General features: G+C 41.4%; 1 protein-coding gene across 6 annotated transcripts in view; it reads left to right on the forward strand.

Moving 5' to 3' along the window:
• MAP3K13 (mitogen-activated protein kinase kinase kinase 13) overlaps positions 1 to 23,518 on the forward strand; it is a 165,236-nt gene that overhangs the window by 109,274 nt on the left and 32,444 nt on the right. For 4 of the 6 annotated variants that reach the window (XM_004745177.3, XM_045088712.1, XM_004745184.3 and 1 more), the window contains 2 exons: positions 12,475 to 13,034; positions 20,799 to 20,982. In XM_004745177.3, coding sequence (XP_004745234.1) covers positions 12,560 to 13,034; positions 20,799 to 20,982 — 659 coding nt within the window. In that variant the 5' untranslated portion in view covers positions 12,475 to 12,559. Of the gene's footprint in view, positions 1 to 5,371; positions 6,106 to 6,131; positions 6,664 to 12,474; positions 13,035 to 20,798; positions 20,983 to 23,518 lie in introns of those variants that run through there. The other 2 variants (XM_045088713.1, XM_013052589.2) reach the window with 2 other exon arrangements.

Here is a 23,518-nt window from a genome sequence, read left to right on the forward strand (position 1 = left end):
AGAAACAAACTTATAAATACAGAGAACAAACTGATGGTTGCCAGAAATGGGGTGGGGAGGGATGGACAAGATGGGTGAAGCGGAGTGGGAGATACAGACTCTCAGTTACGGAATGAATAAATCACGGGGATGAAAGGCACAGACAGCATAGGGAACAGAGTCACCAGTACTGTAATAGTGCTGCAGGGCAGCAGATGGTGACTACTCTTGTGGGCACAGCGTAATACACAGAGTTGTCAAATCACTGTCCCCCCCCATACCTGAAACTACCGGACACAGTAGTTTCCCATTCCTTACCCCAGCATTTACAAATCCTCCTGCTTTTTTTTTTGTTTTACGGGAGTTGAGTTCAGTCTGTCTACCCTATTGCAATAGTTTTGAATAAAATCCTCCTTGCCTTTTTTAACTGTTAAAATTAAGCTAAATTTTAAAATAAAGTATTATGTTTTCATTTGATCTTACTCCTTTAATTATGTAGGTATTGTTAATAAAGCATATACTCTCTTCCTTAAAAATAAAATGTTTATTAATTTAAAACATAATAGCCAACTTTTATTGAGTGCTTACTCTGTTTCAGGATATGTCACACACTTTACAGGAGTTTTCCCATTTGTCCTCATCACCACCCTGTGAGGGCAGTCTCCCTATATTATCTCAGTTTCTGATCATGGAAACTGAGACACGCAAAGATCAGGAAGGTGTTTTCCCATGGACAGAATCAGTATTAGGACCCAGAGAGTTTGAACCCGGAGATCACTCATTTTTATTTTTTATGACTCTTCTAAATTTGTGGGAAGTTGCCATTGTACAGAGTTCTCTAGGCCTAGAGCTCTAGCAAACTTTTTAGACTTTGCCCTGGAGATCAGGTCTTCCTGAGGAGAGTGAAGGCAAGCTGTGAAGGCAGAAACCATTCCTGGAAGATGCGAGATGCAGGCGTGGGGTTAGGCAGTTCCCTGAAGGGCAGATCGCCTTTGTGTGTGCACAACACGGTGTAGAAACATGCAGATCTCTGGGGAAGAACATTCCATGATCTCCCTTGGGACCACGGTTCTGCTGTGGTTCTTCTATGTTCTCATTGCCCTTTCGTTGAAAGCATAAGCAGTCTTTTCCTGGAGTTACTTTCTTGAACCAATAAAATTAGCTTCTAATTTAACATTATAGTCTTAGAAGCATGGAAATTAGTTTTTTTCTCCCAAGTGCCAGAATGATATAGCATTAATACTCTCCCAAACATTTAAGCTAGCTACCTCCAGCCTTCCTTGTCTTTCCCAATTTAGGTAAAACCTGGAATGTAAAATAGCTGCTGTAATTAAATTAGAGACAAAGGAAATTAAATATGAAAAAGAAGTTGCATACATTTGGGATTTTCCTCTCCTCTTTTCCATCTTTTTTTTTTTTGCCCTTTTGACCCTGTATCTCTCTGTTTATTGATTCTGTCTTCATTTATAATTTCGAATGAATGTTAAAAGCTCAGTGTGTCTCAAGTTCTAAGTGGATTGATCTCCCTGCTCTTGCCGTTTTTCTCATTTTCCTACTTTCCTTAAGAAAAATGTGTCTTCCATTTGCCCTTTCTCTCCTGCCCCTCAATTTCACATGCATATTGAGTAGACGGACATATTTTTATCTTCGTTTTTCTAGCTAAGGATTTAATTGGCTAACAGTCATTGAGGAATCAGCGTGTCCTGGGTGTGTTTCAGCGTGTCCTGGTCGTGTTATGCTTTTATCAGGAACTAATTCAAGTTCCTCATTCTACATATTTTATAATCCTCCCTTTCCCTTTTTTTAAAAATTAGGATATTTTTCTATCTTCTCCTTTTCCATGAATAGCTCACAGTTCCTAACGATAATTCTTTACCAAAGGTTGTTTGTGTGATCCTAAATGTAAGAATTTTAGTGCCTTAACATGTTATTCATATGGAACTTAGAATTTGGAAATAATCTCAACACCCCAGCATACCTTTGTCTCTTCATCTGCCTTGAGTTTCCGTTCTTGTCGTCATGATTACTCTAACTTGTCTAGCTTGAATATGATTCTTGCTAGTAGAAAAGGTGAAAACAAAATAGGAGCCATCAACTTTTGTTTCCTCATTGTCATCTGTTTTTTATTCTTTTATTTGTTTTCAGTTTATAATTATTTAAGCCTGTTTGCAAGCCTCAGCACACACTGTTGGGCTTCCCAGCAATGTCCTTACCATTTTATATGATTTTTCCCATATGCAAAAGTAGTAAAGTTGGCTCATTAGTCTGTGTGTTTAAAGCAACAGATATTTGGATTGAAAACTTCTGATTAGGTAGTACATGCTAATAACAGAAATCTGGGGAGGGGCATCTGGGTGGCTCAGTCAGTTAAGGGTCTGACTCTTTTCTGCTCAAAGTCATGATCTCATGGGGGCTCCATGCTCAGTACATAATCTGCTTCTCTCCTTCCTCCTCTCCCTCTGCCCCCCAACAAACCTCAAGCTCATTCTCTCTCTCTCTTTCCCAAAAATAAATCTTTAAAAAAGAACAAATTTGGAGAAATACAGAAAATTTAAAAGAAGAAATTTGGGGAAATATAGAAAATTTTCTATATTTGGGGAAATACAGAAAATTTAGAAGAGTGATAACCACTTTTGACCTTTTAAAGCTATTTTATGTTCTTGGAATGCTTATGTATTATTTTTATATTAATATTTGTATATTTATTTATTTTTTTAAAGATTTTATTTATTTATTTGAAAGACAAATCATAAGGGGTACCCCTAATATTGTATACTTAAAGGCATATATGTCTGTGTCTTACTATTTAAGACATTTTAAGTGCATTTATTTAGTTATTGACTTGCTTCATATGGCAAGTTAGATTTAGGTCAGAAATTGTTGATTCTGGGGCACCTGCATGGCTCAGTGGCTCTGCCTTCGACTCAGGTCGTGATCTCAGGGTCCTGGGATCGAGCCCCGCATTGGGCTCTCTGCTCAGCAGGGAGCCTGCTTCCCCTCCTCTCTCTGCCTGCCTCTCTGCCTACTTGTGTTCTCTCTCTGTCAAATAAATAAATAAAATCTTTTTTTAAAAAAAGAAATTGTTGATTCTGTTCTAGAATATTCATACTTATGATAGTACATATTATTCATTAAGTATTTATGGAGTTACAGAGAAAACATTCTGGTCAAGAAATATTTTTAGGGCACCTGGGTGGCTCAGTTGATTAAGCAACTGCCTTCAGCTAAGGTCACGATCCTGGAGTCCTGGGATCAAGTCCCACATTGGGCTACCAGCTCCAGGGGGAGTCTGCTCCTCCTTCTGACCTCCCCTTTCATGCTTTCTCTCTTGCTTGCTCTCTCTCAAATAAATAAATAAAATCTTTAAAAAAAAATATGTTTAGTATTTAAGGTATTTAGCATTTAAGGTATTGGGAGCTTTACAGATTTTTATTTCATGTTAAGTTGATAGTCTACAACTCTGAAAATAAAGCATCTTTATTCATTTAAAAACCTACATAGAGGTGCCTGGGTGGCTCAGTCAGTTGGGCTCTGGTCATAGTCTTGGGGTCCTGGGATCAAGCCCTGCAAGACAGGGCATCTGTCCCTCCCCTCCCCGACTTGTGTGCTCTTGCTCTTAAGAAAATAAAATCTTCCTTTTTTTTTTTTAAAGATTTTATTTACTTATTTGGCAAAGAGAGATCACAAGTAGGCAGAGAGGCAAGCAGAGAGAGAGAGGAGGAAGCAGGCTCCCTGCTGAGCAGAGAGCCCAATGCAGGACTCGATCCAGGACCCTGAGATCATGACCTGAGCCGAAGGCGGAGGCTTAACCCACTGAGCCACTCAGGTGCCCTGAAAATAAAATCTTCTTAAAAGAAGAATAAACACGGGGCACCTGGGTGGCTCAGTGGGTTAAGCCACCGCCTTCGGCTCAGGTCATGATCTCAGGGTCCTGGGATCTAGTCCCGCATCGGGCTCTCCGCTCAGCAGAGGGCCTGCTTCCTTCCCTCTCTCTCTGCCTGCCTCTCTGCCTACTTGTGATCTTTCTCTGTCAAATAAATAAATAAATAAAATCTTTTAAAAAAGAAGAAGAAGAAGAAGAAGAAAACCTACATAAAGGGGCGCCTGGGTAGCCCAGTTGGTTAAGCATTCAACTCAATCTCAGCTCAGGTCTTGATCTCAGGATCATGAATTCAGGCCTCTGGCTCCCCAGTGTTGTGGCTAAGCCTCGTTGGTCTTCAGTCTTGTCAGCAGCAATGGCTCACTTTGCATCTTGTGGGCAGGTTTGGTCCCCGTGCTGTTAAGGGTCTGTCTGAGGCTGCTGTGAGCTTGTGATTGGGCAGTGTCTGCAGTCAGACCAGGTACCTGCCCTCTCAACCCCTTTGGGCAGGTCACACTGGACTGCAGGACACCCTCCCTGTATTGTCCCCTTGAGAAGCTTTCATTGGTGGGCGGGCCCTGCAGACAAACCAAATACCCAGGGTGGTAGTGACCCTGAACTGCAGGGCTCTCTCCTCCATATGCTGCCTTCGAGAGGTTTCTGTGGGTGGGCAAGACCAGTAGTCAGATCGGGGCACTGTCTCTGCACTCTTTGAAGATTTGCCTGTCCCGGCTGCAGTGGACTGGATGCGTGTGGTGGACCAGATGCGTGCAGTTGTCATCCCCTCTCCCCAAGGCAGGAGTCACTTTGGAGTGGTGCTGGTCCCTGGTGGGACTGCTTGCTGGATGCGATGTGGCTGGAGCTGCTTTGGAGGAATGTGTAGGCCACTCTTTTGATCTGGTGTTAGATCACATACGTAGGGTTTTTTAATTCTATTAGAAAAAGCTGTCTTGGGGTGCCTGGGTGGCTCAGTGGTTTGGGCTGCTGCCTTCGGCTCGGGTCATGATCTCAGGGTCCTGGGATCGAGCCCAGCATCGGGCTCCCTGCTCCGCAGGAAGCCTGCTTCCCTCTCTCTCTGTCTCTCTCTCTCTGCCTGCCACTCTGCCTACTTGTGATCTCTGTCTGTCAAATAAATAAATAAAATCTTTAAAAAAAAAAAAAAAAGAAAAGAAAAAGCTGTCTTTTTTTTTTTAAGTTCAAATCCAGACAGACCTCTCAGGGACAGACCTCTATCCTGGGAAGATCAATATATGTTATTACTATGAACAAGTAGCTTAATCCCACTTTTTAAATGGGTGATGCCCTAATAACAGAAATCTCTCTTATGCTCTAGATACTGTTATATGAATTTTAGAGATGGCAGAGTTGCGTTCATTGTAAAGCAAGAAAATGCCAAGTGAAGAGAAGACAGCTTGGGAAGAGCTTAGCACCACTCAAGAAATCTCAGCAATAATTCTTAATTTATAATTTTATCCAATGTTAGTCACACTGAAAACTTTCTCTATGGGGCAGAAATTTCCAGAAGCTTTGATTTACACATATTTATGATAGAAACCTCAAAATCAGATCTATTATAAAATTACCCTTTATTAGCAACCTGGGAAGATGTGTATAAAAGCACAAGAATTCAAGGGCTGTTTGGCCACATCGCCTCTCCCATCCCCTTTTCTCAGTGCTGAATCCATTTAGGCACAGAGCCAAGGTAATTTCCAGAAATTGGCAGTGCCCTGGCAAATGCACAGCTGCCGCCATCTCCAACCCTTGCTTACTAATTTTGCACAAACCACTTCCTCCTCCTGAGACTGAGAAATTCAAAGGGCAAGGGAAGTGTGCTTGGAGGGCAGGTACGGAGGCCCTGCCTTGAGCTCCAGATAGATTCAGGAGCCCAGAAAGATAGCAACACAATGTCCCCCGCAGCCGTGCCCAGAGAGCTCCTTGCTGATAAAGGTGACATTCCAACCTCACCCTTGTCCCGTCCTGCTCTCGCTTAGCTTTTTCCATTTGGCTCTCGAGGTTTAAAATTTTTGCCTTTTTTTTTTTTTTTTTTCCAGTTCCCTTCTAGTAAATACTAGCTTTGACTTCTCATGAATCAAAAGATCCAAGCAGTCAGTTGCCATCAGGGTGCCGGAGCCAAATCTGGGCAGGGAGAGAGGAATGGAGAGGGCAAAAGACAGAGCAGAGCTGGTGGGGCTCCCTGTGTTCCTTGTTTCCACATACCAGCTTCTTCGCTGTGCGGTGGCAGTGCGTGGGCGTACGCATACACACAGGTAAAATTTAGATATTTTTCTCCTCCTACACTCTTCTTAAATGTAGTCAGCTCTGATCATATTTTAAGAGAGTCATGGTGATGATTTTTTCCCCTTTTGTTCTTGTGCCTCCATCTCCGCCTATGTTGGTGGAGATTGGATCTGCTATTCTTAGTGAACAGAGGGAAGCCTCTTGGACTACACACAACTTTATACACGCTTTGAGGTGTCTCTCGCCCCTGTCCCCTTCCAGAGCACTGCTGAGTTGCAGTAGCTGGATGGCCTTCCACTGTTCTGTAGACTGGGGCAGTCACTCCTCTAGGTGGGTACTTGTGTTTCCTTGGGAGTGGCTCTAGGGCATCGAGAATAACCCTGTGAATTACTACTGTTTTTTCATCAGTAGTCATGATATCATAGCTATTTGTTTCTCTTTGTCTGTGTCAACAAACAACCGGACCAGAGAAAGAGTATAGCGTGAGGAGAGGACTCATCCTACTCTGCCGCTGATGAGCGGTTGTATCGAGCAAGTCAGCAATAACCTATGAATTTGAATTTGGACCTATGAATGTGACCGCAGAGGTAAAGCAAGTGGGTTGGACGATATTCCTGGATAAATATCAAACCGAGTGTGATGAGTGTGCTGAAATCGTCTTCCTTTAACTCATTACCTGTACCCGTGGGCACAACTCTACTTCACGTGCATCCTTAACCTCCTAGAAAGAGGAAGAGATTACAAAACAAACTCATCTTTTCCTAACTTTTTGGTATGAGCTCATTCCAGTATGGTGTCATTAGGGAGAAACTCAGGATAAAAATGGACAAAATGGAAATTTATCAGGAATTAACATAAAGTCCTAGAGTTTGATTCAAAGAACAAATTGCACAAATAGGTGTTTGGCTGGAATTCACATACACTTTTGGGTATTTGCATTATCCTCAAGTTTGCTGTGAGCCAAAAGCATAATGTACACCCTGTGCTGTACAGAGTAGCCACGAGTCCCGACAGCAAAGGCAGATTGGAAGGAACTGCTGAGGCAGGGGCCAGGTCAGATAGTATCAAGTCAGCAGTCTTAAAAGACCTCAGGCAGAGCAACATAGGAAAGGCCAAAGACAGGAGAGCTCAAGGTTGTGGCAGGAGATCAGCCAGAAAGCAAATGAAGGGATCAGCACTGTCAGAGCTGAGAGATCAGCGTGAAAGGAATGGGGTGGGGAGGACGGGGTGAGGGAAATACCGGTCAATTCAGCAAGTAGCTATTGCGGTAGCAGAGGGCTCTGGCTAGTATTTTCTTTTCAATTGTGCCTGCCTCCGGCCTTCTATTCCCAGGCAACTTCCTAGCCCCTATATTATTGCATGCCCGAGAATTCAAGTCCCCCCTAACCTAACCTCATCCCACCCAACTTTGTCTCTCTGATTTGCTTAAAGGGAAAAACCATCTGCGCTATTTCATAGGGTTTCAGAGCCCCTATAAGCAGGTAAGGCATTGCTGTTACTGCTCCTGACAGTAGCTGGCTGCTTCACTATTTCTGAGTTACCAGCCTTCTCACACATGCCCTGGTGGTTTCTGCTTGCGTCTGCTAATGCTCTCAGCCTCCCTGACTTCCTTCCTTTGGTGGGTCTCAAATCATCTTCCTCTCGAAGGTTCATCTCAAGTCCTACCTCTTTCATTCAGCCTGAGTGAGCCACTCCAGTCCGCATTACCGTCTGCCCTCTGCACAACTCTGGGTAACAGAACACCTCTCTGGAGGCCTTAGTTTCTGTGAAGACTAGGCATCATGATTCCATGCCCTGACTTCTTGCACAGGGATCAAATGTTTAGGTCAAGATCATAGCCCACAGCACTTTTTTAACCCGTGAAGCACCCTGAGGAAGCAAAAATTGTTGTAAGAGGTGCTTTGGTGTTACAAAAAACCACAATGGAATTTGGCGATCTGAATTTTGAGTTCTGTTTGTATTTCTGCTCTACCACTTACCCAGTTGATGACCTTAAAAAGGTTTTTATTTCTTTGTAAAATGAGAATGACACTATTACAAGGATTACAGTGCTGGTGCTGACTTACATACCAATTTATAAGAGCCAGTAGTAACTTTGCAGGTAGGTTACTCAACTATTATTAGCTTGAAATCTGCCATGGTGGGAGTATTTATACCAGAGAAATCAGTAAACACTACAAATCAGAGTGTCCCGGTTTTGTTTTGTTGTGTTCCCCCCACCTTTTTTTCCCCCCTGCAGAGCTGTTTTACCACTATATTGCTGATTATGCATACTGGGCTCTGTAAATTTTAAGACACTTAGTCTCATTTATCATTAGAAGTAGTAACGGTAACAGTAATACTTTATATCCACAGAACTTAGCTTAGTGCAAAGCGCAGCTCCTAGCATATATTTAATTAGTATATTTTTAATTTAACTTGGGTTCACCCTTGTATTATTTTGATACTTCTGCCCTAAGCTAAAGGACCCCCCCCCATCCTTATCTCTTCAAATCCCTCTCTACAAAGTGTCTTTTTAAAATCAGATAACATTGGGCGCCTCGGTGGCTCAGTGGGTTGGGGTTTCTGCTTTCGGCTGGAGTCGTGGTCCCGGGGTCCTGGGATCAAGCCCCGCATTGGGCTCTCTGCTCAGCGGGGAGCCTGCTTCCCTTCTCTCCCCGCCTGCCTCTCTGCCTACTTGTGATCTCTGTCAAGTAAACATACAGAATCTTAAAAAAAAAAAAAAATCAGATAACATAAATAATAGCCGGGTACAGTGCATAACACACTCAATAAGACTCAAGCCCTCCCTGTCTATAACTGAGCTAATTACCTTCTTTCCAAACCTTTCTTTCTTGTGATATTTCATATCTCAGTTGATGATATTGCCCATCTATCCATTATCCCAGGTAAGTTATCCGAAAGTCTTCCTCTCTTTTCCCTTGTCCTTACCCATACCCAAGTCTAATCAATCATTAGATCTTGCTTATTCTGCCTCTTCAATCTATCCCCTCCTGCTCATTACCACCGCTCCTGCCTTGGTTCGGGCCCTCATCATTCCCACTTGAAGTCTTCCTCCTAAGGGACACATTGACTTTCGGTGTTTCCCCTTCAATCCAACCTCTACTTCTATAAATGTAATTTCAAATTACAAATTTGAGGGGTGCTCAAGTGGCCAGTCGGTTAAGTGTCTGCCTTTGGCTCAGGTCATGATCAGGGGTCCTGGGATCAGCCCGGCATTGCATGAGGCTTCCTGCTCAGCGGGGAGTCTGTTCCCTTACCCCTCCCGCCATGTGCATGCACATGTGTGCTCTTCCTCAAATAATATCTTTACAATAAAATAAATAAATTAATTAAAAGTTGGACCAAATCACTCCTTCAATTCAAATTTCTTAATGGCTGTCTGTTGTCTTGAGGATAAAATCCAAAAGCTTTAGTTTCTCATCTGGGCCCACCACTTCCCAATACTTTCTTCAATGTCTAGTCCCACTTTTATCTCATTTACCCTCCAACCCAAGCAACATTTCCTCTATGACTTCTCTGGACGTATTTTATGTTTGTTTTTCTGAGCTCCTGTAGCACCTTGTTCATATCTGTGTACCATAAATCTAACCACATGGCTCTTATTGTCCATTGGTCTTTCCCTCTAGATTGTAAGTTCCTATAGAGCAGAAGCCTATGTACCATTCATTAATTCCTAACACATCGTATAGCTTATAATAGGAGCTTAGTATATGTTTACATGAATGAATGAGACTTCAAAGGAAAGGGTATTTTCTTTCTTTTTTTTTTTTTTAAAGATTTTATTTATTTATTTGACAGACAGAGATCAGAAGTAGGCAGAGAGGCAGGCAGAGAGAGAGGAAGGGAAGCAGGCTCCCTGCTGAGCAGAGAGCCCGACGTGGGGCTCCATCCCAGGACCCTGAGATCATGACCTGAGCCGAAGGCAGAGGCTTTAACCCACTGAGCCACCCCGGTGCCCCGGAAAGGGTATTTTCATTGGTTCATTCACACAAGCTATTCATAGGGTATCGCAATGAAAAAAATGCTTAAAATTTGGATCTCAGTAATCCAGATGAGAAATTTATAAAAAGGGGGTAGTTTCTTTTTATCTGTAACCCCCAATATGGGATACTATGACCCCCATCAACTAAAATTTAAGACTCTTAGCCTAGCATACAAAGCTCCTTTCAAAATGGTCCTTTTTTTTTTTTTTTTGTAGAATTTTTAAAAAGGATTTTAGTCATTTGAGAGAGAGTGTGAGAGAGAACACAACCAAAGGAGAGGCAAATGGAGAGAAAGAGAAGCAGACTCCATGCTGAGCCTGACGTGGGGCTCCATCCCGAGACATGGAGATCATGACCTGAGCCGAAGGTGGAGGTTTAACCATCTGAGCCACCCAGGCGCCCCTCATCCCTGACTTTCTCTCCATTCTTTTCTTTCTCTCTGTATATGTCCATACAGCCTACACTCCAGCTACTTCAATCTGTCATATATTCTTTTTTTTTTTTTTAAAGATTTTATTTATTTATTTGACAGAAATCACAAGTAGATGGAGAGGCAGGCAGAGAGAGAGAGAGAGGGAAGCAGGCTCCCTGCTGAGCAGAGAGCCCAATGCAGGACTCGATCCAGGACCCTGAGATCATGACCTGAGCCGAAGGCAGCGGCTCAACCCACTGAGCCACCCAGGCGCCCCACTGTCATATATTCTTTCAGGCATCCTTGCCCTTGTTCATACTTTCTCCACCCCTGTTGGACCCTCTCCTTCTTCTCTCACTCACCCCTTCTTCTCTCACCCCTTTCTTGCCAACTCAGTGAGATTCTACACTTCTAACACTGATCAAGAGTTAGCACCTTTGGGCAGCTAGCCCTCCAAGTGTCTCCCTCTTCTGTGCTCCCGGAGCGCTTGGTTGATTCATGATAAGCACTGTGCTGTCAATCACTGTTGGTCTGTTTCTTGCCCCCTCTGTAAAGTGAGATTATCTTTATACCCTGGCTCCTGTTAAACATATCCTAGATATTTAGTACAGAGTGAAGGAAGGAGTAATTATTATATAAGGATTTATAAAGAAAGTAAATTTCTGATAAGAGACAATGAATTAAATTTAAGATTGAATTTGCATGAGCTGACCAATCTAGACAATTCCATGTCTTTATTTTCAGGGATTGGGTAGCCCCGAGAAATTGGTACTAATGGACAGATCAGAAGCAAAGAATAAGTTTAAAGCACTGGGACTTAGTTTGTTGCTCCAGATTTGACACATTATAGTAAAAACAGATTTTACATCTCAGGGATTTGTGTTGTCACTTATGTGAGACATTTACCTCCATGACTTAATGAATACCCTAGAAAACACAACAATGCCCCAGTAGAAAAAAACACTAAAGAAAACAGAAAAAATTTGAGCAGGATGTTGTTCCTAATAAAACAATGTTTATCAAGACATTTAATTTTGGAAAGGGAAACAATTTTTTTTTTTTCTGATTAGGAACCTAATATATAATATTTACCAGTCTGTTTAGGCTGCTATAGCAAAAATACCAGAGACAAGATGGCTCAAACAACAGATAGGTATTTCTCACAGTTGTGGAGGCTGGAAGTCCGGGATCAAGGCACTGGAATATTTGATATGTCTGGTTAGGGCCTGCTCCCTCGTTCATAGACAGCGGTCTTCTCACTGTGTCCTCACAGGGCAGAAGAGGCAAGGGGGGTCTCTCCAGAATCTCTTTGAGAAAGGGGCATTAACCCTGTGAGGATTAATGACCTAACCACTTCCCAAAGGAATTGAGCTTCAGCGTATGAATTTTGGAGCAAGGGGACAAAAACATTCATTCCATAGTGACATATTAATGCAGAATGCTTGGAATATTTTGAAAAACACCACGTAAATCCCTCCCAGATCTAACCACCTCGAATTAACAAAAGTTAATAATTAACAATAGTTAATTCTTGGGATATATTCTTCCAGTCTTTTTTCTTATATATGTATTTGTATGTCCTTTCCATTTAAAAGCCGGGGATGGGTGGAACAGGTGGTGGGGATTAAGGAGTACACGTGTTGTGATGAGCACCAGGTAACGTACTGAGGTGTTGAATCACTCTATTGTACATTTGAAACTAATATTATACCGTATGTTTACTGGAATTTAAATAAAAACTAAAAAATTGTAAGGGATTATGTTGGATATATGGCTCTAACCTATTTTTTATATTAACATGTCATGAACGCTTTCTCAGGTTTGTAAGGACTCTTCTACAACGTGATTTGTAATTACTGCACAGTATCCCACCATTTGGATGTATACCGGTGTTTAACCAATCCCCATCATTTCAATGTTTTTATTATTATAAGCGGAAGTGTGGTAGTGTGGGTGACTCAGAGAAGGGTGATCTCATGTCCTCCTCCTCTTTTCCCCAGGTTTTGGAGCCCTCTCTTACATCCGAATTCTGTGCCACTAATCCTCTGAGTGTCATCTCAGGATCCTGGGCACACTCATGGCACCATGGCCAACATGCAGGAGCCCCTGAGCTGCTCCTCTTCCCCACACTTGCCCTCGAGTGAAAGCAGGACCTTCAGCAGACTCCAGGATGAACTCATGCCTGTGGGGAACCACCCTTCCCCCACACTCCTTAAGGACCAGCAGGAAAAGGGGGTGGCACAAACAGAGCTATCCGAGAGCATGAACAGCCCCATCACCACAACAGTGTTGACAAGTGTAAGTGAGGATTCCAGGGACCAGTTTGAGAACAGCGTTCTTCAGCTGAGGGAACACGATGAATCAGAGATGGCCATGTCTCAGGGGACCAGCAACACCGTGGATGGAGAGAGCACAAGTGGAACTGAAGACATCAAGATCCAGTTCAGCAGATCCGGCAGCGGCAGTGGCGGGTTTCTGGAAGGACTGTTTGGATGCTTAAGGCCTGTATGGAATATCATTGGCAAGGCATATTCCACTGATTACAAATTGCAGCAGCAAGGTAAGCTGCAGTGTAAACACACCACCACCATTCCCTGGATAACCTCGATTAAAACCCTAGTGCCAGGGTGCCTGGGTGGCTTAGTGGGTTAAGCCTCTGCCTTTGGCTCAGGTCATGATCTCAGGGTCCTAGGATTGAGTCCTGCATCAGGCTCTCTGCTTGGCAGGGAGCATGCTTCCTCCTCTCTCTCTCTCTCTGCCTGCCTCTCTGCCTGCTTGGTCTCTCTCTGTCAAATAAATAAATAAAATCTTAAAAAAAAAAAAAAAAACCTTAGTGCCAGATGAATACCCTATACCGATCTCCTAAAAACCTTCTGACTGCAACAGATTCACATTTGGTTGGTCTTTTCTGGCCAAAGCCCATCTTCTGTAGTTGTCCAGTCTAGGGGTATCAAGTCTAGAGGTATCAATCCACAGTGTTAGGAGGAAGAAAATGCTAGAAAATGCTATCATCATTTTAAGTTTCTATTTTCATCCATGTTTTCATATATGTTTGGTATTTTAATAAAGTTGTATAGATACATAACAAAAATAAATCACATAGTGCATGTTTGAAAATTTTTTTATTGAAAGTTCATGCAATGATGGCCACTGGATGGCCACTGGATTAATTCAAAACCAGAAAGATGCCATGTGGTTTCGTGCCTGAAGATTGTGTCCTGGCTTAGACTGTAGTAAAAACGAATCATTTTCTTACAGCCCAGACACAGAAAGCTCACATTGTGAGGAAAGAACAAATATACAACCAATCTTAAGAAGCATTATTATGTCTAGACCCCACAGCTTTTTAAAAAGTAAATTAACTCCCATCACGGTATAACATCCATATTCATCTATTCCAATTCAAGCATTGTGCTTCTGAAGGAAAGAGAGCACATGGCCCTAGTGTTCTTTATCACTTCATTTTATTCTTTAAAGGAGTTTTTTTCTTCCTGATAGCAAGAGTAATATATATGGTTAAATTGGAATATACAAGTAAGCGTCCCCCCAAAAGTAAAAATATTTATCTATGATCCTCAGTCTCCACTATTAAGGTTTTTGGTATATGCTATGTTAGTCTTACTATGTGTGTTTGTGTGTGCTTTAAAAAAAAAAAAAAAAAAAAAAAAAACAGGGGCGCCTGGGTGGCTCAGTGGGTTAAGCCGCTGCCTTCGGCTCAGGTCATGATCTCAGGGTCCTGGGATCGAGTCCCGCATCAGGCTCTCTGCTCAGCAGGGAGCCTGCTTCCTCCTCTCTCTCTCTGCCTGCCTCTCTGCCTACTTGTGATCTCTGTCTGTCAAATAAATAAATAAAATCTTTAAAAAAAAAAAAAAAAAAAAACAGAGTCAAATTATTTTATTATGCCTTTTCATTTCATATTTTGAATATTTCCCATATCATGAAATATACTTCAGCATTTTTAATACCTACATAATACTAAATTATGTGTATGTGCCAAGATTTCTTTAAGCAATCCTCTATTCCTTGACAATTTGTTATTTTTTAGTGATCATGAGCTATACTGCAATGAACAACTGTTTATTACTAAATTTTCACACATATCTTTATGTCTGTGATCATTTTTACTATATCTTTGATTTCCTGAAGATAAGTTTTTAAAAGAGGAATGGTTGGGTTAAAAGGTTTCCTGGCTTTTTGAGGCTTTTTATACACATAATTGTAGGCTTATATAAATGATTCCATTGTTAACAGTTCTCTCATCAAGAAATTTTGGAAAGGACCAGAAATGTAGACCAGAAATGAGAGTCTGTCTTATTTGTTTTATAACTGAATGTTGGACTCTGTGACTCTCTCTTAAAAACATATTCATCTGGGGGTGCCTGGGTGGCTCCATCGGTTGAATGTCTGACTTTGGCTTAGGTCATTATCCAGGGGTCCTGGGATCGAGCCCCACATCAGGGTGCCTTCTTCTCCCTCTCCCTCTGCCCCTCCCCCTGCTCATGCTCTCTCTCTCTCTCAAATAAATAAATAGAAATCTTTAAAAAAATTAAATATATATATATATATATATATATATTCATATCTTTCAGTTGAGACGATTGACCGCTTTTCCACAACAGCTAGTCAACCTCAGTCACTATTGACCACTTCTCTGTGTATTCTGTTTTTCCGATTTCTGAAATATTTTCCTTAAACCTATATCTCTCTTAAACCTCTCCCTCTATACACTTTCCTCATAAGTGTATTGGGATTTGCTGGTAAATCTGTGGATCCCAGTTGTGCTTTCCAGGGTTTATCAGTCACAGCATTCTTTCCTGTCCGTCACAGCATCCTTTCCTGTACATGCAGAACAACTTTGTCAGTCTGTAAGGTTGTTCTGTCTGTCTGTCTGTCTCACTGTCTTTCATACATCCTGCACATTCCACCCTTCTTTCCCCCTCTATGGTCTTAAGGTTTCAGGAAATTAAAAAGTTGTTCCTTGTCACACAAAGGTTGGGGATTTCAAAGTTAAACAGTGTTATTATTTTTTAAAATGGGAATAAAGATAAACATAAAGAGGAAAATAAAAAATCACTTGTTATCCCACAACCCAGAGATGACCACCCTTAATTTATTATTTTTTAAAAAGTTCCCTATTCTCTGCTTAGACACAAAACCTACTTATATCTGCTTATGTGATAAAACTACATTGGGCTTTTAGGGTCTTAACTTGTTCAGTCTGATAATTATTTTGGTGGTAATTTGGAGATCTCAGGATCCAAATGCAGCATCAAGGTTCAGGCTCATAAAGAGGGGAAACAGACACACCCTATGTATCCATCAAAAGGAGCTTTAAAATTTGGGGGAGGTGGTGGTGCCTGGGTGGCTCAGTCCATTATGAGTCCAATTTCTCCATCTCAGCTCAGGTCTTGGGCTTAGAATCGAGTTCTAGCCCCGTAACAGGCATGGAGCCTACTTAAATAAAAAAAAATTTTTTTAATTGTCCTGTAAATTTGTATTTAATTGTCTTCTGATTGATTATGTGACTGACAGAAAGGCTTATTTCAAGAGTAAATAGGAAACGGGCCTGGTCAGCTTAAGCTTACAGGGCGGCTTATAGCTGCCTAACTCTTCAGCAGGTGACAGGCTATCCTCCTGTGGGCTGATGTGGCCGGGGCCCAGAAAGAGATTCACTAGCCAGAAACTAAGGTAGTTTTTTCCTTGTCAGCTCTGAGATCCGGGAGCTAATCTTTAATCCTGGATTACAGTCAACCAAAGGAGAGCACACAGAACAGCTGTTCTCTGCATTCAATACTTACGGGGAAACTTCGCTTGATTTTTCAGAAATCTTAATGCGCTCTTCATCTCCCATTTAGTTGGTTGGTAGTGAAGTCTAAGTGAGGTAGTATGTGTAATAGAATTATTTTACTGCCAAATAGCTCCCAGGCCTAAAGCCAGTATTATCATAGCCATCTCTGAATACAAACAAAGGAGAACATAGGCCTTAAAAGTGGGTGGGCCTGGGGCTTTTTCTCGGCCTTAGAGATCACGGTAGATATTAGAATTAAGAAAATAGTCGTAGTGATGAATCAGAAGATAGAAGCTGGGGAGGAGTACCAATGGACAGATATAAAAGCAGAAAGTCTGGGACGAACCCTAGAGGGAACACAGGCAGGTTCCATTGGTACATCGTTATCCATTATCGGGGATAATTCCATTATTGGGGCCCCCAGTTTTGCACATCCTCATTGCTATCATTCGTTTTCCTGTCATTTTCCTATTCCCTGGCTCCCAGCTAGATATTGTCAGGGACATTGGGATGGGGTAAAAGGACTAAATCACATCAGTCAGTTTTACTTCTGATAATTAGTTCCAGGGAAAGGATTTATGGAAAAGTGGTTGAAGTGTCACTTAATGCTCTGTTCCTGGATTACCAGTGTGGTCCCCTCTATTTTTCTGTGGATAATTAAAACTTTGCTAATCACAACTGAATAACACAGGCATGAGCTACTTTGGGCAGAGGAAAATTTTATTCTCTAGTATAATTTCATCAACCTTTGGTGTTTCCCATTTCATAAAAATCCTATATAATAGGCATTATTTACTTAAAAATACAATAAATTGTAGGGGCATCTGGCTGGCATGGTAGAGCATGCGACTCTCATTCTTGAGACTGTGAGTTCGAGCCCCGTGTTGGGTGTAGAGTTTACTTTAAAAATACATATATATTAAAAATGTAGCAAATTATAATACAAACATTATAAAATGATATGAAAAGAAAGAATTATATATAACAGATTGGTTTGGAATCATTTAGTAACAACATGAAAAAAATTACTGCGCCTCAGTCCTCACACCACACACCAAGAAAAACTCCAGTTGAATGTATAGGTTCGATTTTCTAAAAAATCAACTGTAGATCATTCTCAGAAGATAGAAGATATTACAAAGGAAATGACAGGCATCTATGAAAATATTTTGTTCAAAAAATAATAAAATACAAAGTCGTTTTAAAAAATTCTCTTCAGGGGCGCTTAGGTGGCTCAGTGGGTTAAAGCCTCTGCCTTCAGCTCAGGTCATGATCCCTGTATGCTCGATCCTGGGATCGAGCCCCACATCAGGCTCTCTGCTCAGCGGGGAGCCTGCTTCCCACTCTCTCTGTCTCTGCCTGCCTCTCTGCCTACTTGTGATCTCTGTCTGTCAAAAAAAATTTTTTCTCTTCATAGGTATCAAAGAAATAGAAAAACTCCTTCACATTTATGAGAACTGTGAGACCCCTGACAGATAAATGCACAAAGCAGAAATGTGACAATCCATGCAAAGTGGATGTGAGCATTAAACAAATGTGGAAAAATATTCTATATCCCTGGCAATTAAAGTGGTGTGAACTTGGGGTGCCTGAGTCGTGCAGTCAGTTGAGGGTCTGTCTCTTGGTTTCAGCTCAGGTTGTGATCTCTGTGTTGGGAGTTTGAGCCCCGCATTGGACTCCCTGCTTGGTGAGGAGGCTGCTTGCGTTTCTCTTCCTCTCCCTCTGCCTCTGCCCCTGTGTGCATTCTCTCTCTCAAATAAATAAGTCTAAATGAATGAATGAATGAGTGAATGAATGAAGTAGTGCAAACGTATAAAACATTATTTACACCTAAATAACTTAGAACCCAAAAGACTATCGACAGTATTCACTGCTGGCAAAGTTACAGTAAAAGGGACACACTCATTCATTACTGCTCTCTGCAAAAACTAGCGAAGCCCTTTTGGGTGGCAAGTTAGAAGGTATAGCAAAAGCCAGGAAATGGTACTCTAACCTAAGAACTGAGCCTGAGGAAATTGTATAAAGAAAGAAAAAGGTATCAAATCTGGACCAGCAAACAAAAAGACGGAAACACAAGTACGGAAAAGGTCAACGGGTACCGTAAGCCACTACTAAAGCTTACAATGAGATCTTTATATACATGGGGAACACACAATACATGAGAAAAGTAGAAAAGGTTATGTGTCAGCTACAACTTCTGCAAAGGTGCATACATATTAGCAAAGAGTGGAAGAGAAGGTGAAAACTGAATATGGAAAGGGATTGCAGATTAAATACTTTGGGTTTTTTACCTAATATTTGCTGGTGTTTCTAGCATTTCACAGTAAATAAAGATTGAGTAAATAGGAGAAAAAAACACCCAAAGAGGTCTAATTTTAGTAGTTATCATATGAAAAATTAAGCTAACTTGGGCTTTTATAAGTTTTTCAGAAAAATATTGCCCAGGATGTGCTTGCCCCAGAATCCAGTAATAGTGCTTTCTTTGGCCCCAGAATGGCCAAAGGGACACTGTGTCTAGTTCTTCACTGGACCCCTTACAGGTAAAACCCTCTGCGAGTATGCCATCGATATCTGGATCCTGTGGGTGCTGCACAGATAAGCCTGTGGGGATGACGGTGGGACAGTGTGAAACACTTCATACTTCATACTTGTCATTTGAAGCCAGAAAGATCCTCAAAGCAGTCAAGCCCATAACTCCCTCTTTCCTCCTGCATCTCACTTGGTTTCATTTGTTTCTTTGGTGATTTCATGTTTGTGAGCTACTCGTAGTTCAGAGAAATTTGCTTTTATGTAGCATCTATCTAATTTCCATAGAGCAGATACAGAGGAATGGGTTAAATACCTATGCTCTCAAACACCCTCACTATCATTTGTTCTGCTCTATGTCATCCTTTCTGGAAGGTCATGTTTTAACTGCTATAATGAGAAGTTGCATTTTACAAAGAATCTACAGGATTTATTTTCTCTCAAGCTTGAGAAAATGAGAGATGAGGGAAATGTGGTTCCCTTCTAGGTACTGATAACTTCTTTCTGCTCTTCATCACCATAGTAGATGGGAGCTGATTTGCTTTCAAGACCAGAATATCTTCAAAGCTGACTCAACACTACCTTGTTCAGTATTCTGCAGACAGTGACCTTTCAGTGATTGGTCATCCAACAAAAATCCCCCATAACCTTTAACATTGTCATCATCCTCTCCTCACTCCATGGGACGCCTCGTTCTTTGATGTTTCTTTCTTACCCGTCTAGTGACAGTTTGCTGATAAAAAGGGGACAAGGAGAAGGATCAATGGATCATATTCTCCTTTTTAAGTTCCACAACATTAAAGCATGTATTGATTGGGTTTTTGAAGTATTTTATTTAAAATAGCATTTTATTCCTTATAAAAGTATTATAAGCTCATGGTAAAAAAAAAAAAAAAGTTCAGGAAAGGATAAAGAGCATAATATGAATCATCAATAATGTGACCACTTAGAAATGACTTCTGTTACCTATTTGGTGCAAAGAAAATCAAATTCTAAGAAAGAGAAACTTGAAATTACTGCATCTATATGAGTAAATCTATCATGGCTAATGACCCTCACATTTACTTCATGGGAGGCAATGTGGTATAGTAGGGAAAGGACTGGCCCTGGTATCAGCCAGTTCTTGAGTCTGGGCCCAGTTCTGCCACTTACCAGCTATACGACCTTGGGAGAGTCACCTAATCTCTGTGTCTCAGTTTTCTCATCTATAAATAACCATAATAAGGCCCAACTTCCAGATTGTTGAAAGGATCAACACATGAGATGTATAAAGCTTTTATGCTAGTGTCTGGCACATAGTAGGTGCTCAATAAAAGGTAAATATTAATATAAATTTTATGCATATTTAGGCCCTTGGGAGAGTATCATTGACAATTCATCCAGGAAGGATTAACTGAACATCTGCAGTAGAAATTCAAAGAGGACTAAAACAACACTGACTTATAATGGGTGATGGGGTAAGGATAGTGGTATAGAGACAGAGAAGTGGATTGAACATGCAAGCTTGAAGTGAGGAGGTGGGCTGTGGGAATGTCAAGATATGTTTTGTTTGGAGGAGGGTATATTGGAGATCTCTGATATGCTTGATTTCATTGGCTAAAAACTGATACAAATTGGGGCACCTGGGTGGCTCGGTCAGTTAAGCCTCTGCCTTCGGCTCAGGTCACAATCCCAGAGTCCCAGGATGGAGTCCCACATCCCACGTAGGGCTCCCTGGTCAGCGGGGGTCTGCTTCTCCCTCTGACCCTCTTCCCCTTCTCGTGCTCTCTCTCACTCTCTCTCAAATAAAATCTTTTTTAAAAATGATACAAAGTAATACATGAGAATATCTGATCTATTGTATCAAAACCCATAGGAAGGTTATATGTTTTGGAGAGTTACAGGTGAGAGTCCAAGGGTAGAGATCATTCTGGGTGATGCTGAAGTTCGTACCTTTGGAGTGGCTTTATAGAACCATCCCTGAGCAAATTCCGAGATCTCTCTAAGTTTGTTTCTTGCTTGTGTACCTAGATACTTGGGAAGTGCCATTTGAGGAGATCTCAGAGCTGCAGTGGCTGGGTAGTGGAGCCCAAGGAGCTGTCTTCTTGGGCAAGTTCCGAGCAGAGGAAGTGGCCATCAAGAAAGTGAGAGAACAGAATGAGACGGATATCAAGCATTTGAGGAAGTTGAAGCACCCTAACATCATCGCTTTCAAGTAGGTCAAGGCTTCTTATTCTTCTTTTTTTTTTTTTTTTTTTTTTTAAGAAATAGATTTTCTTCCTCCCAATTTCTACTAATGAGTTCCTGTCTTAAAGACTATAGACTTTGTACTATGCTAGGTATTTGGGGAAGACACCAAGAAATGATTAAATGGAAGTCTTGTCTTTAAGGATCATATAATCTGATAGTTCTTTGTGCCAGAGCTCAGCCTTCCTGGAAAGGGTGTACATGGGACAGAGAGGGAATGATTTTTTTTTTTCCTGGTGGAAAAATGGGTTCTTACCAAGAAATTATATCTGATGACTCAACCTCATTTATCAGTGAGATGATGGAGGTCACTCTGAGATAACCTGCCCATCTGAAAGTTCAGTTAAGAAAACAAAGCTGATATCTGAAGTGATCATAGAACAATTAGTCTCTGTGTAACAGAGAGGTATTTTTTTGTATTAGTTTCTATTAGCCTCCCTTTTTAAATATGAACTTGTACTAAGAGAGCACCCTGAGAATGTTTCTCCCTGCCTCAGTGATCCAAATACTCGGTAATGCCAAATACTCAGCTTTCTAAGTCTAATGACAGTTGAGTTACTGATGAGAGTAAGTTATATGCTATGTTCATGCCACAAGATAGTTGTTTTCAAGAGTGTATGAACATCTTTCTAGGTCAGACTATTTTCATAATATGGTGGGGATCACTAGCAAAAGGGGAGGCACAAAGGTACATTTGTGGCAGTCCTCAAACCTGGCAGTGTTGAGCCCTAAATATGTGTAATGTCTTTTGCATCTACCTGTCCCTTGCCAGGCTTCCCATTCTCTTGCCAGCCTTCAAATTCTGCCCCAGCCTGAAACAAATGAATGATGAGCGGCTTTATAGGAGGGAAGGTGAAGAATTGGAAAGCTAGTCTTTAGGTGGAATGACAGTTGGAAACTAGAGCTTCTTGGTATATTTGATATATGTAGTTCAGTCCCAGAAAATAGTATGACTGATGAGGCTACCACTGAAAGTGGAATAATTTATAAGCCTCCCTTCCTGAAAGTAGGAGGAACTTCTCCCAGCCCCCAAGAGGGATCTTATCATGATAAAACACTAATTATAAAGGTAAACATGTCATGGGATCATTTTTCATTGGAATCACACTCCTCCTAAGGAATAGAAATCTTGGGTACGGATTTTGTACAGTGGGTTTAAAGGAGCTTGATGCTGAGTCTTGATTCCCAAACAAGACCCCTTTATGGAAAGGGAAAGAGATGTGGAAAAGGAGATAAGCATCCGGCTGGGATACTAAATGAGGCGCTTGGACGCATCTCCTTGTGGAAGGGACATGCATAGAGTGGGCATGGGAGAGAGCTTTGGTTGCCCTAGTGATTTCATCCTTTGTTGCCCTTTTAGGGCCAGGAGGATGTGAGGCGAAAATGAAATGCTAGAGAGACTAATTATACCCTTTCCAAAGATGATACATTTCCAAAGACAACAGAAGGATTATTTTTAAGGAGACAGACTCCCAAGAGACTCCTTTCCTTCCTCTTACTTCACCAAGAAAATCATCCCTTCTAGTATGCTACATCCTAGATGGAAGAAAGGGTCTCTCACTTAACTTCTGTTGAAAAACTTTCAAGCTTCAATCACTAGGACGCTGAGTTTGAGACACTTAATATTCTACAGATTGGCATGCCTTTCTGGCCTCCTGATGTGGGCTGGGCTATCTGTCCCAGGTACGAGGTCTGTCCAGCAGGTTGTCCCGGGTAACTAAAGGGAAAGATGTGTTCTGTGAGAAGCTTGTTTTTTCCTTCCTTTCCTTTGCTTTCTCATTTTTCCTTGCAACATTTTCTGTACCTCATTCTCCTGACCCTCCCACCTACACATACAGATTCCGCATTTTGGACACGTATGGCTGTGCCGCTGCCCCACTTTTTAGGCTGAAGATGCTTGAATAGTCTTTACCTCTACATGGAAAACAATAGTGAGACTGTGTCCCTGGTTCATTACCGCATGCTCTTGAGGCATTGTGCAGTGTTGTGTTTGCAACCATCTGTGCCATGTGTTGCTTGGCCAATGAATCATTCAGGACCGTCTGGAAGATACGAAGGCATGATTAGATTTTAGTATGTCTCTCTGGATACTCATTGCTGTGCTTACAGCTTCCTTCGAAGTAAGAACCGTGTACAGAAGGGGAAGCGAAAGAAAAGAATTCTGTATTTTTTTTCCTTCCAATTTTTTGAAAGCAATCTTTTAGGAAGACCTATTCTGACTGTTCCTAATGGAATTGGGTGCCAAGGGGAAGAAAAGGTAGCAATTAGAAGTCATTAGAGAGCTTCTATTTATAGCCACTGAGAAGCCTTGTCATACATAGTACAAGGCTGATGGCATGATTGCTTCTCATTCATCAGTCAAGAAAGATGAAAAGCACATAACATATCACTCTTACCCCTTTCTGTCTGTTTGCGACAAGTTAAAACATGGTTGACTAGGATGCTGGGTAGCTTCAAGCCAATATTTATTTTAATATTCTTAAGCACATTACATTATCCCCGCT

The sequence above is a fragment of the Mustela putorius genome, unplaced genomic scaffold (assembly GCF_011764305.1).
Source record: "Mustela putorius furo isolate JIRA1106 unplaced genomic scaffold, ASM1176430v1.1 tig00003834_pilon_pilon_pilon, whole genome shotgun sequence".
Taxonomy (NCBI): Eukaryota; Metazoa; Chordata; class Mammalia; order Carnivora; family Mustelidae; genus Mustela; species Mustela putorius.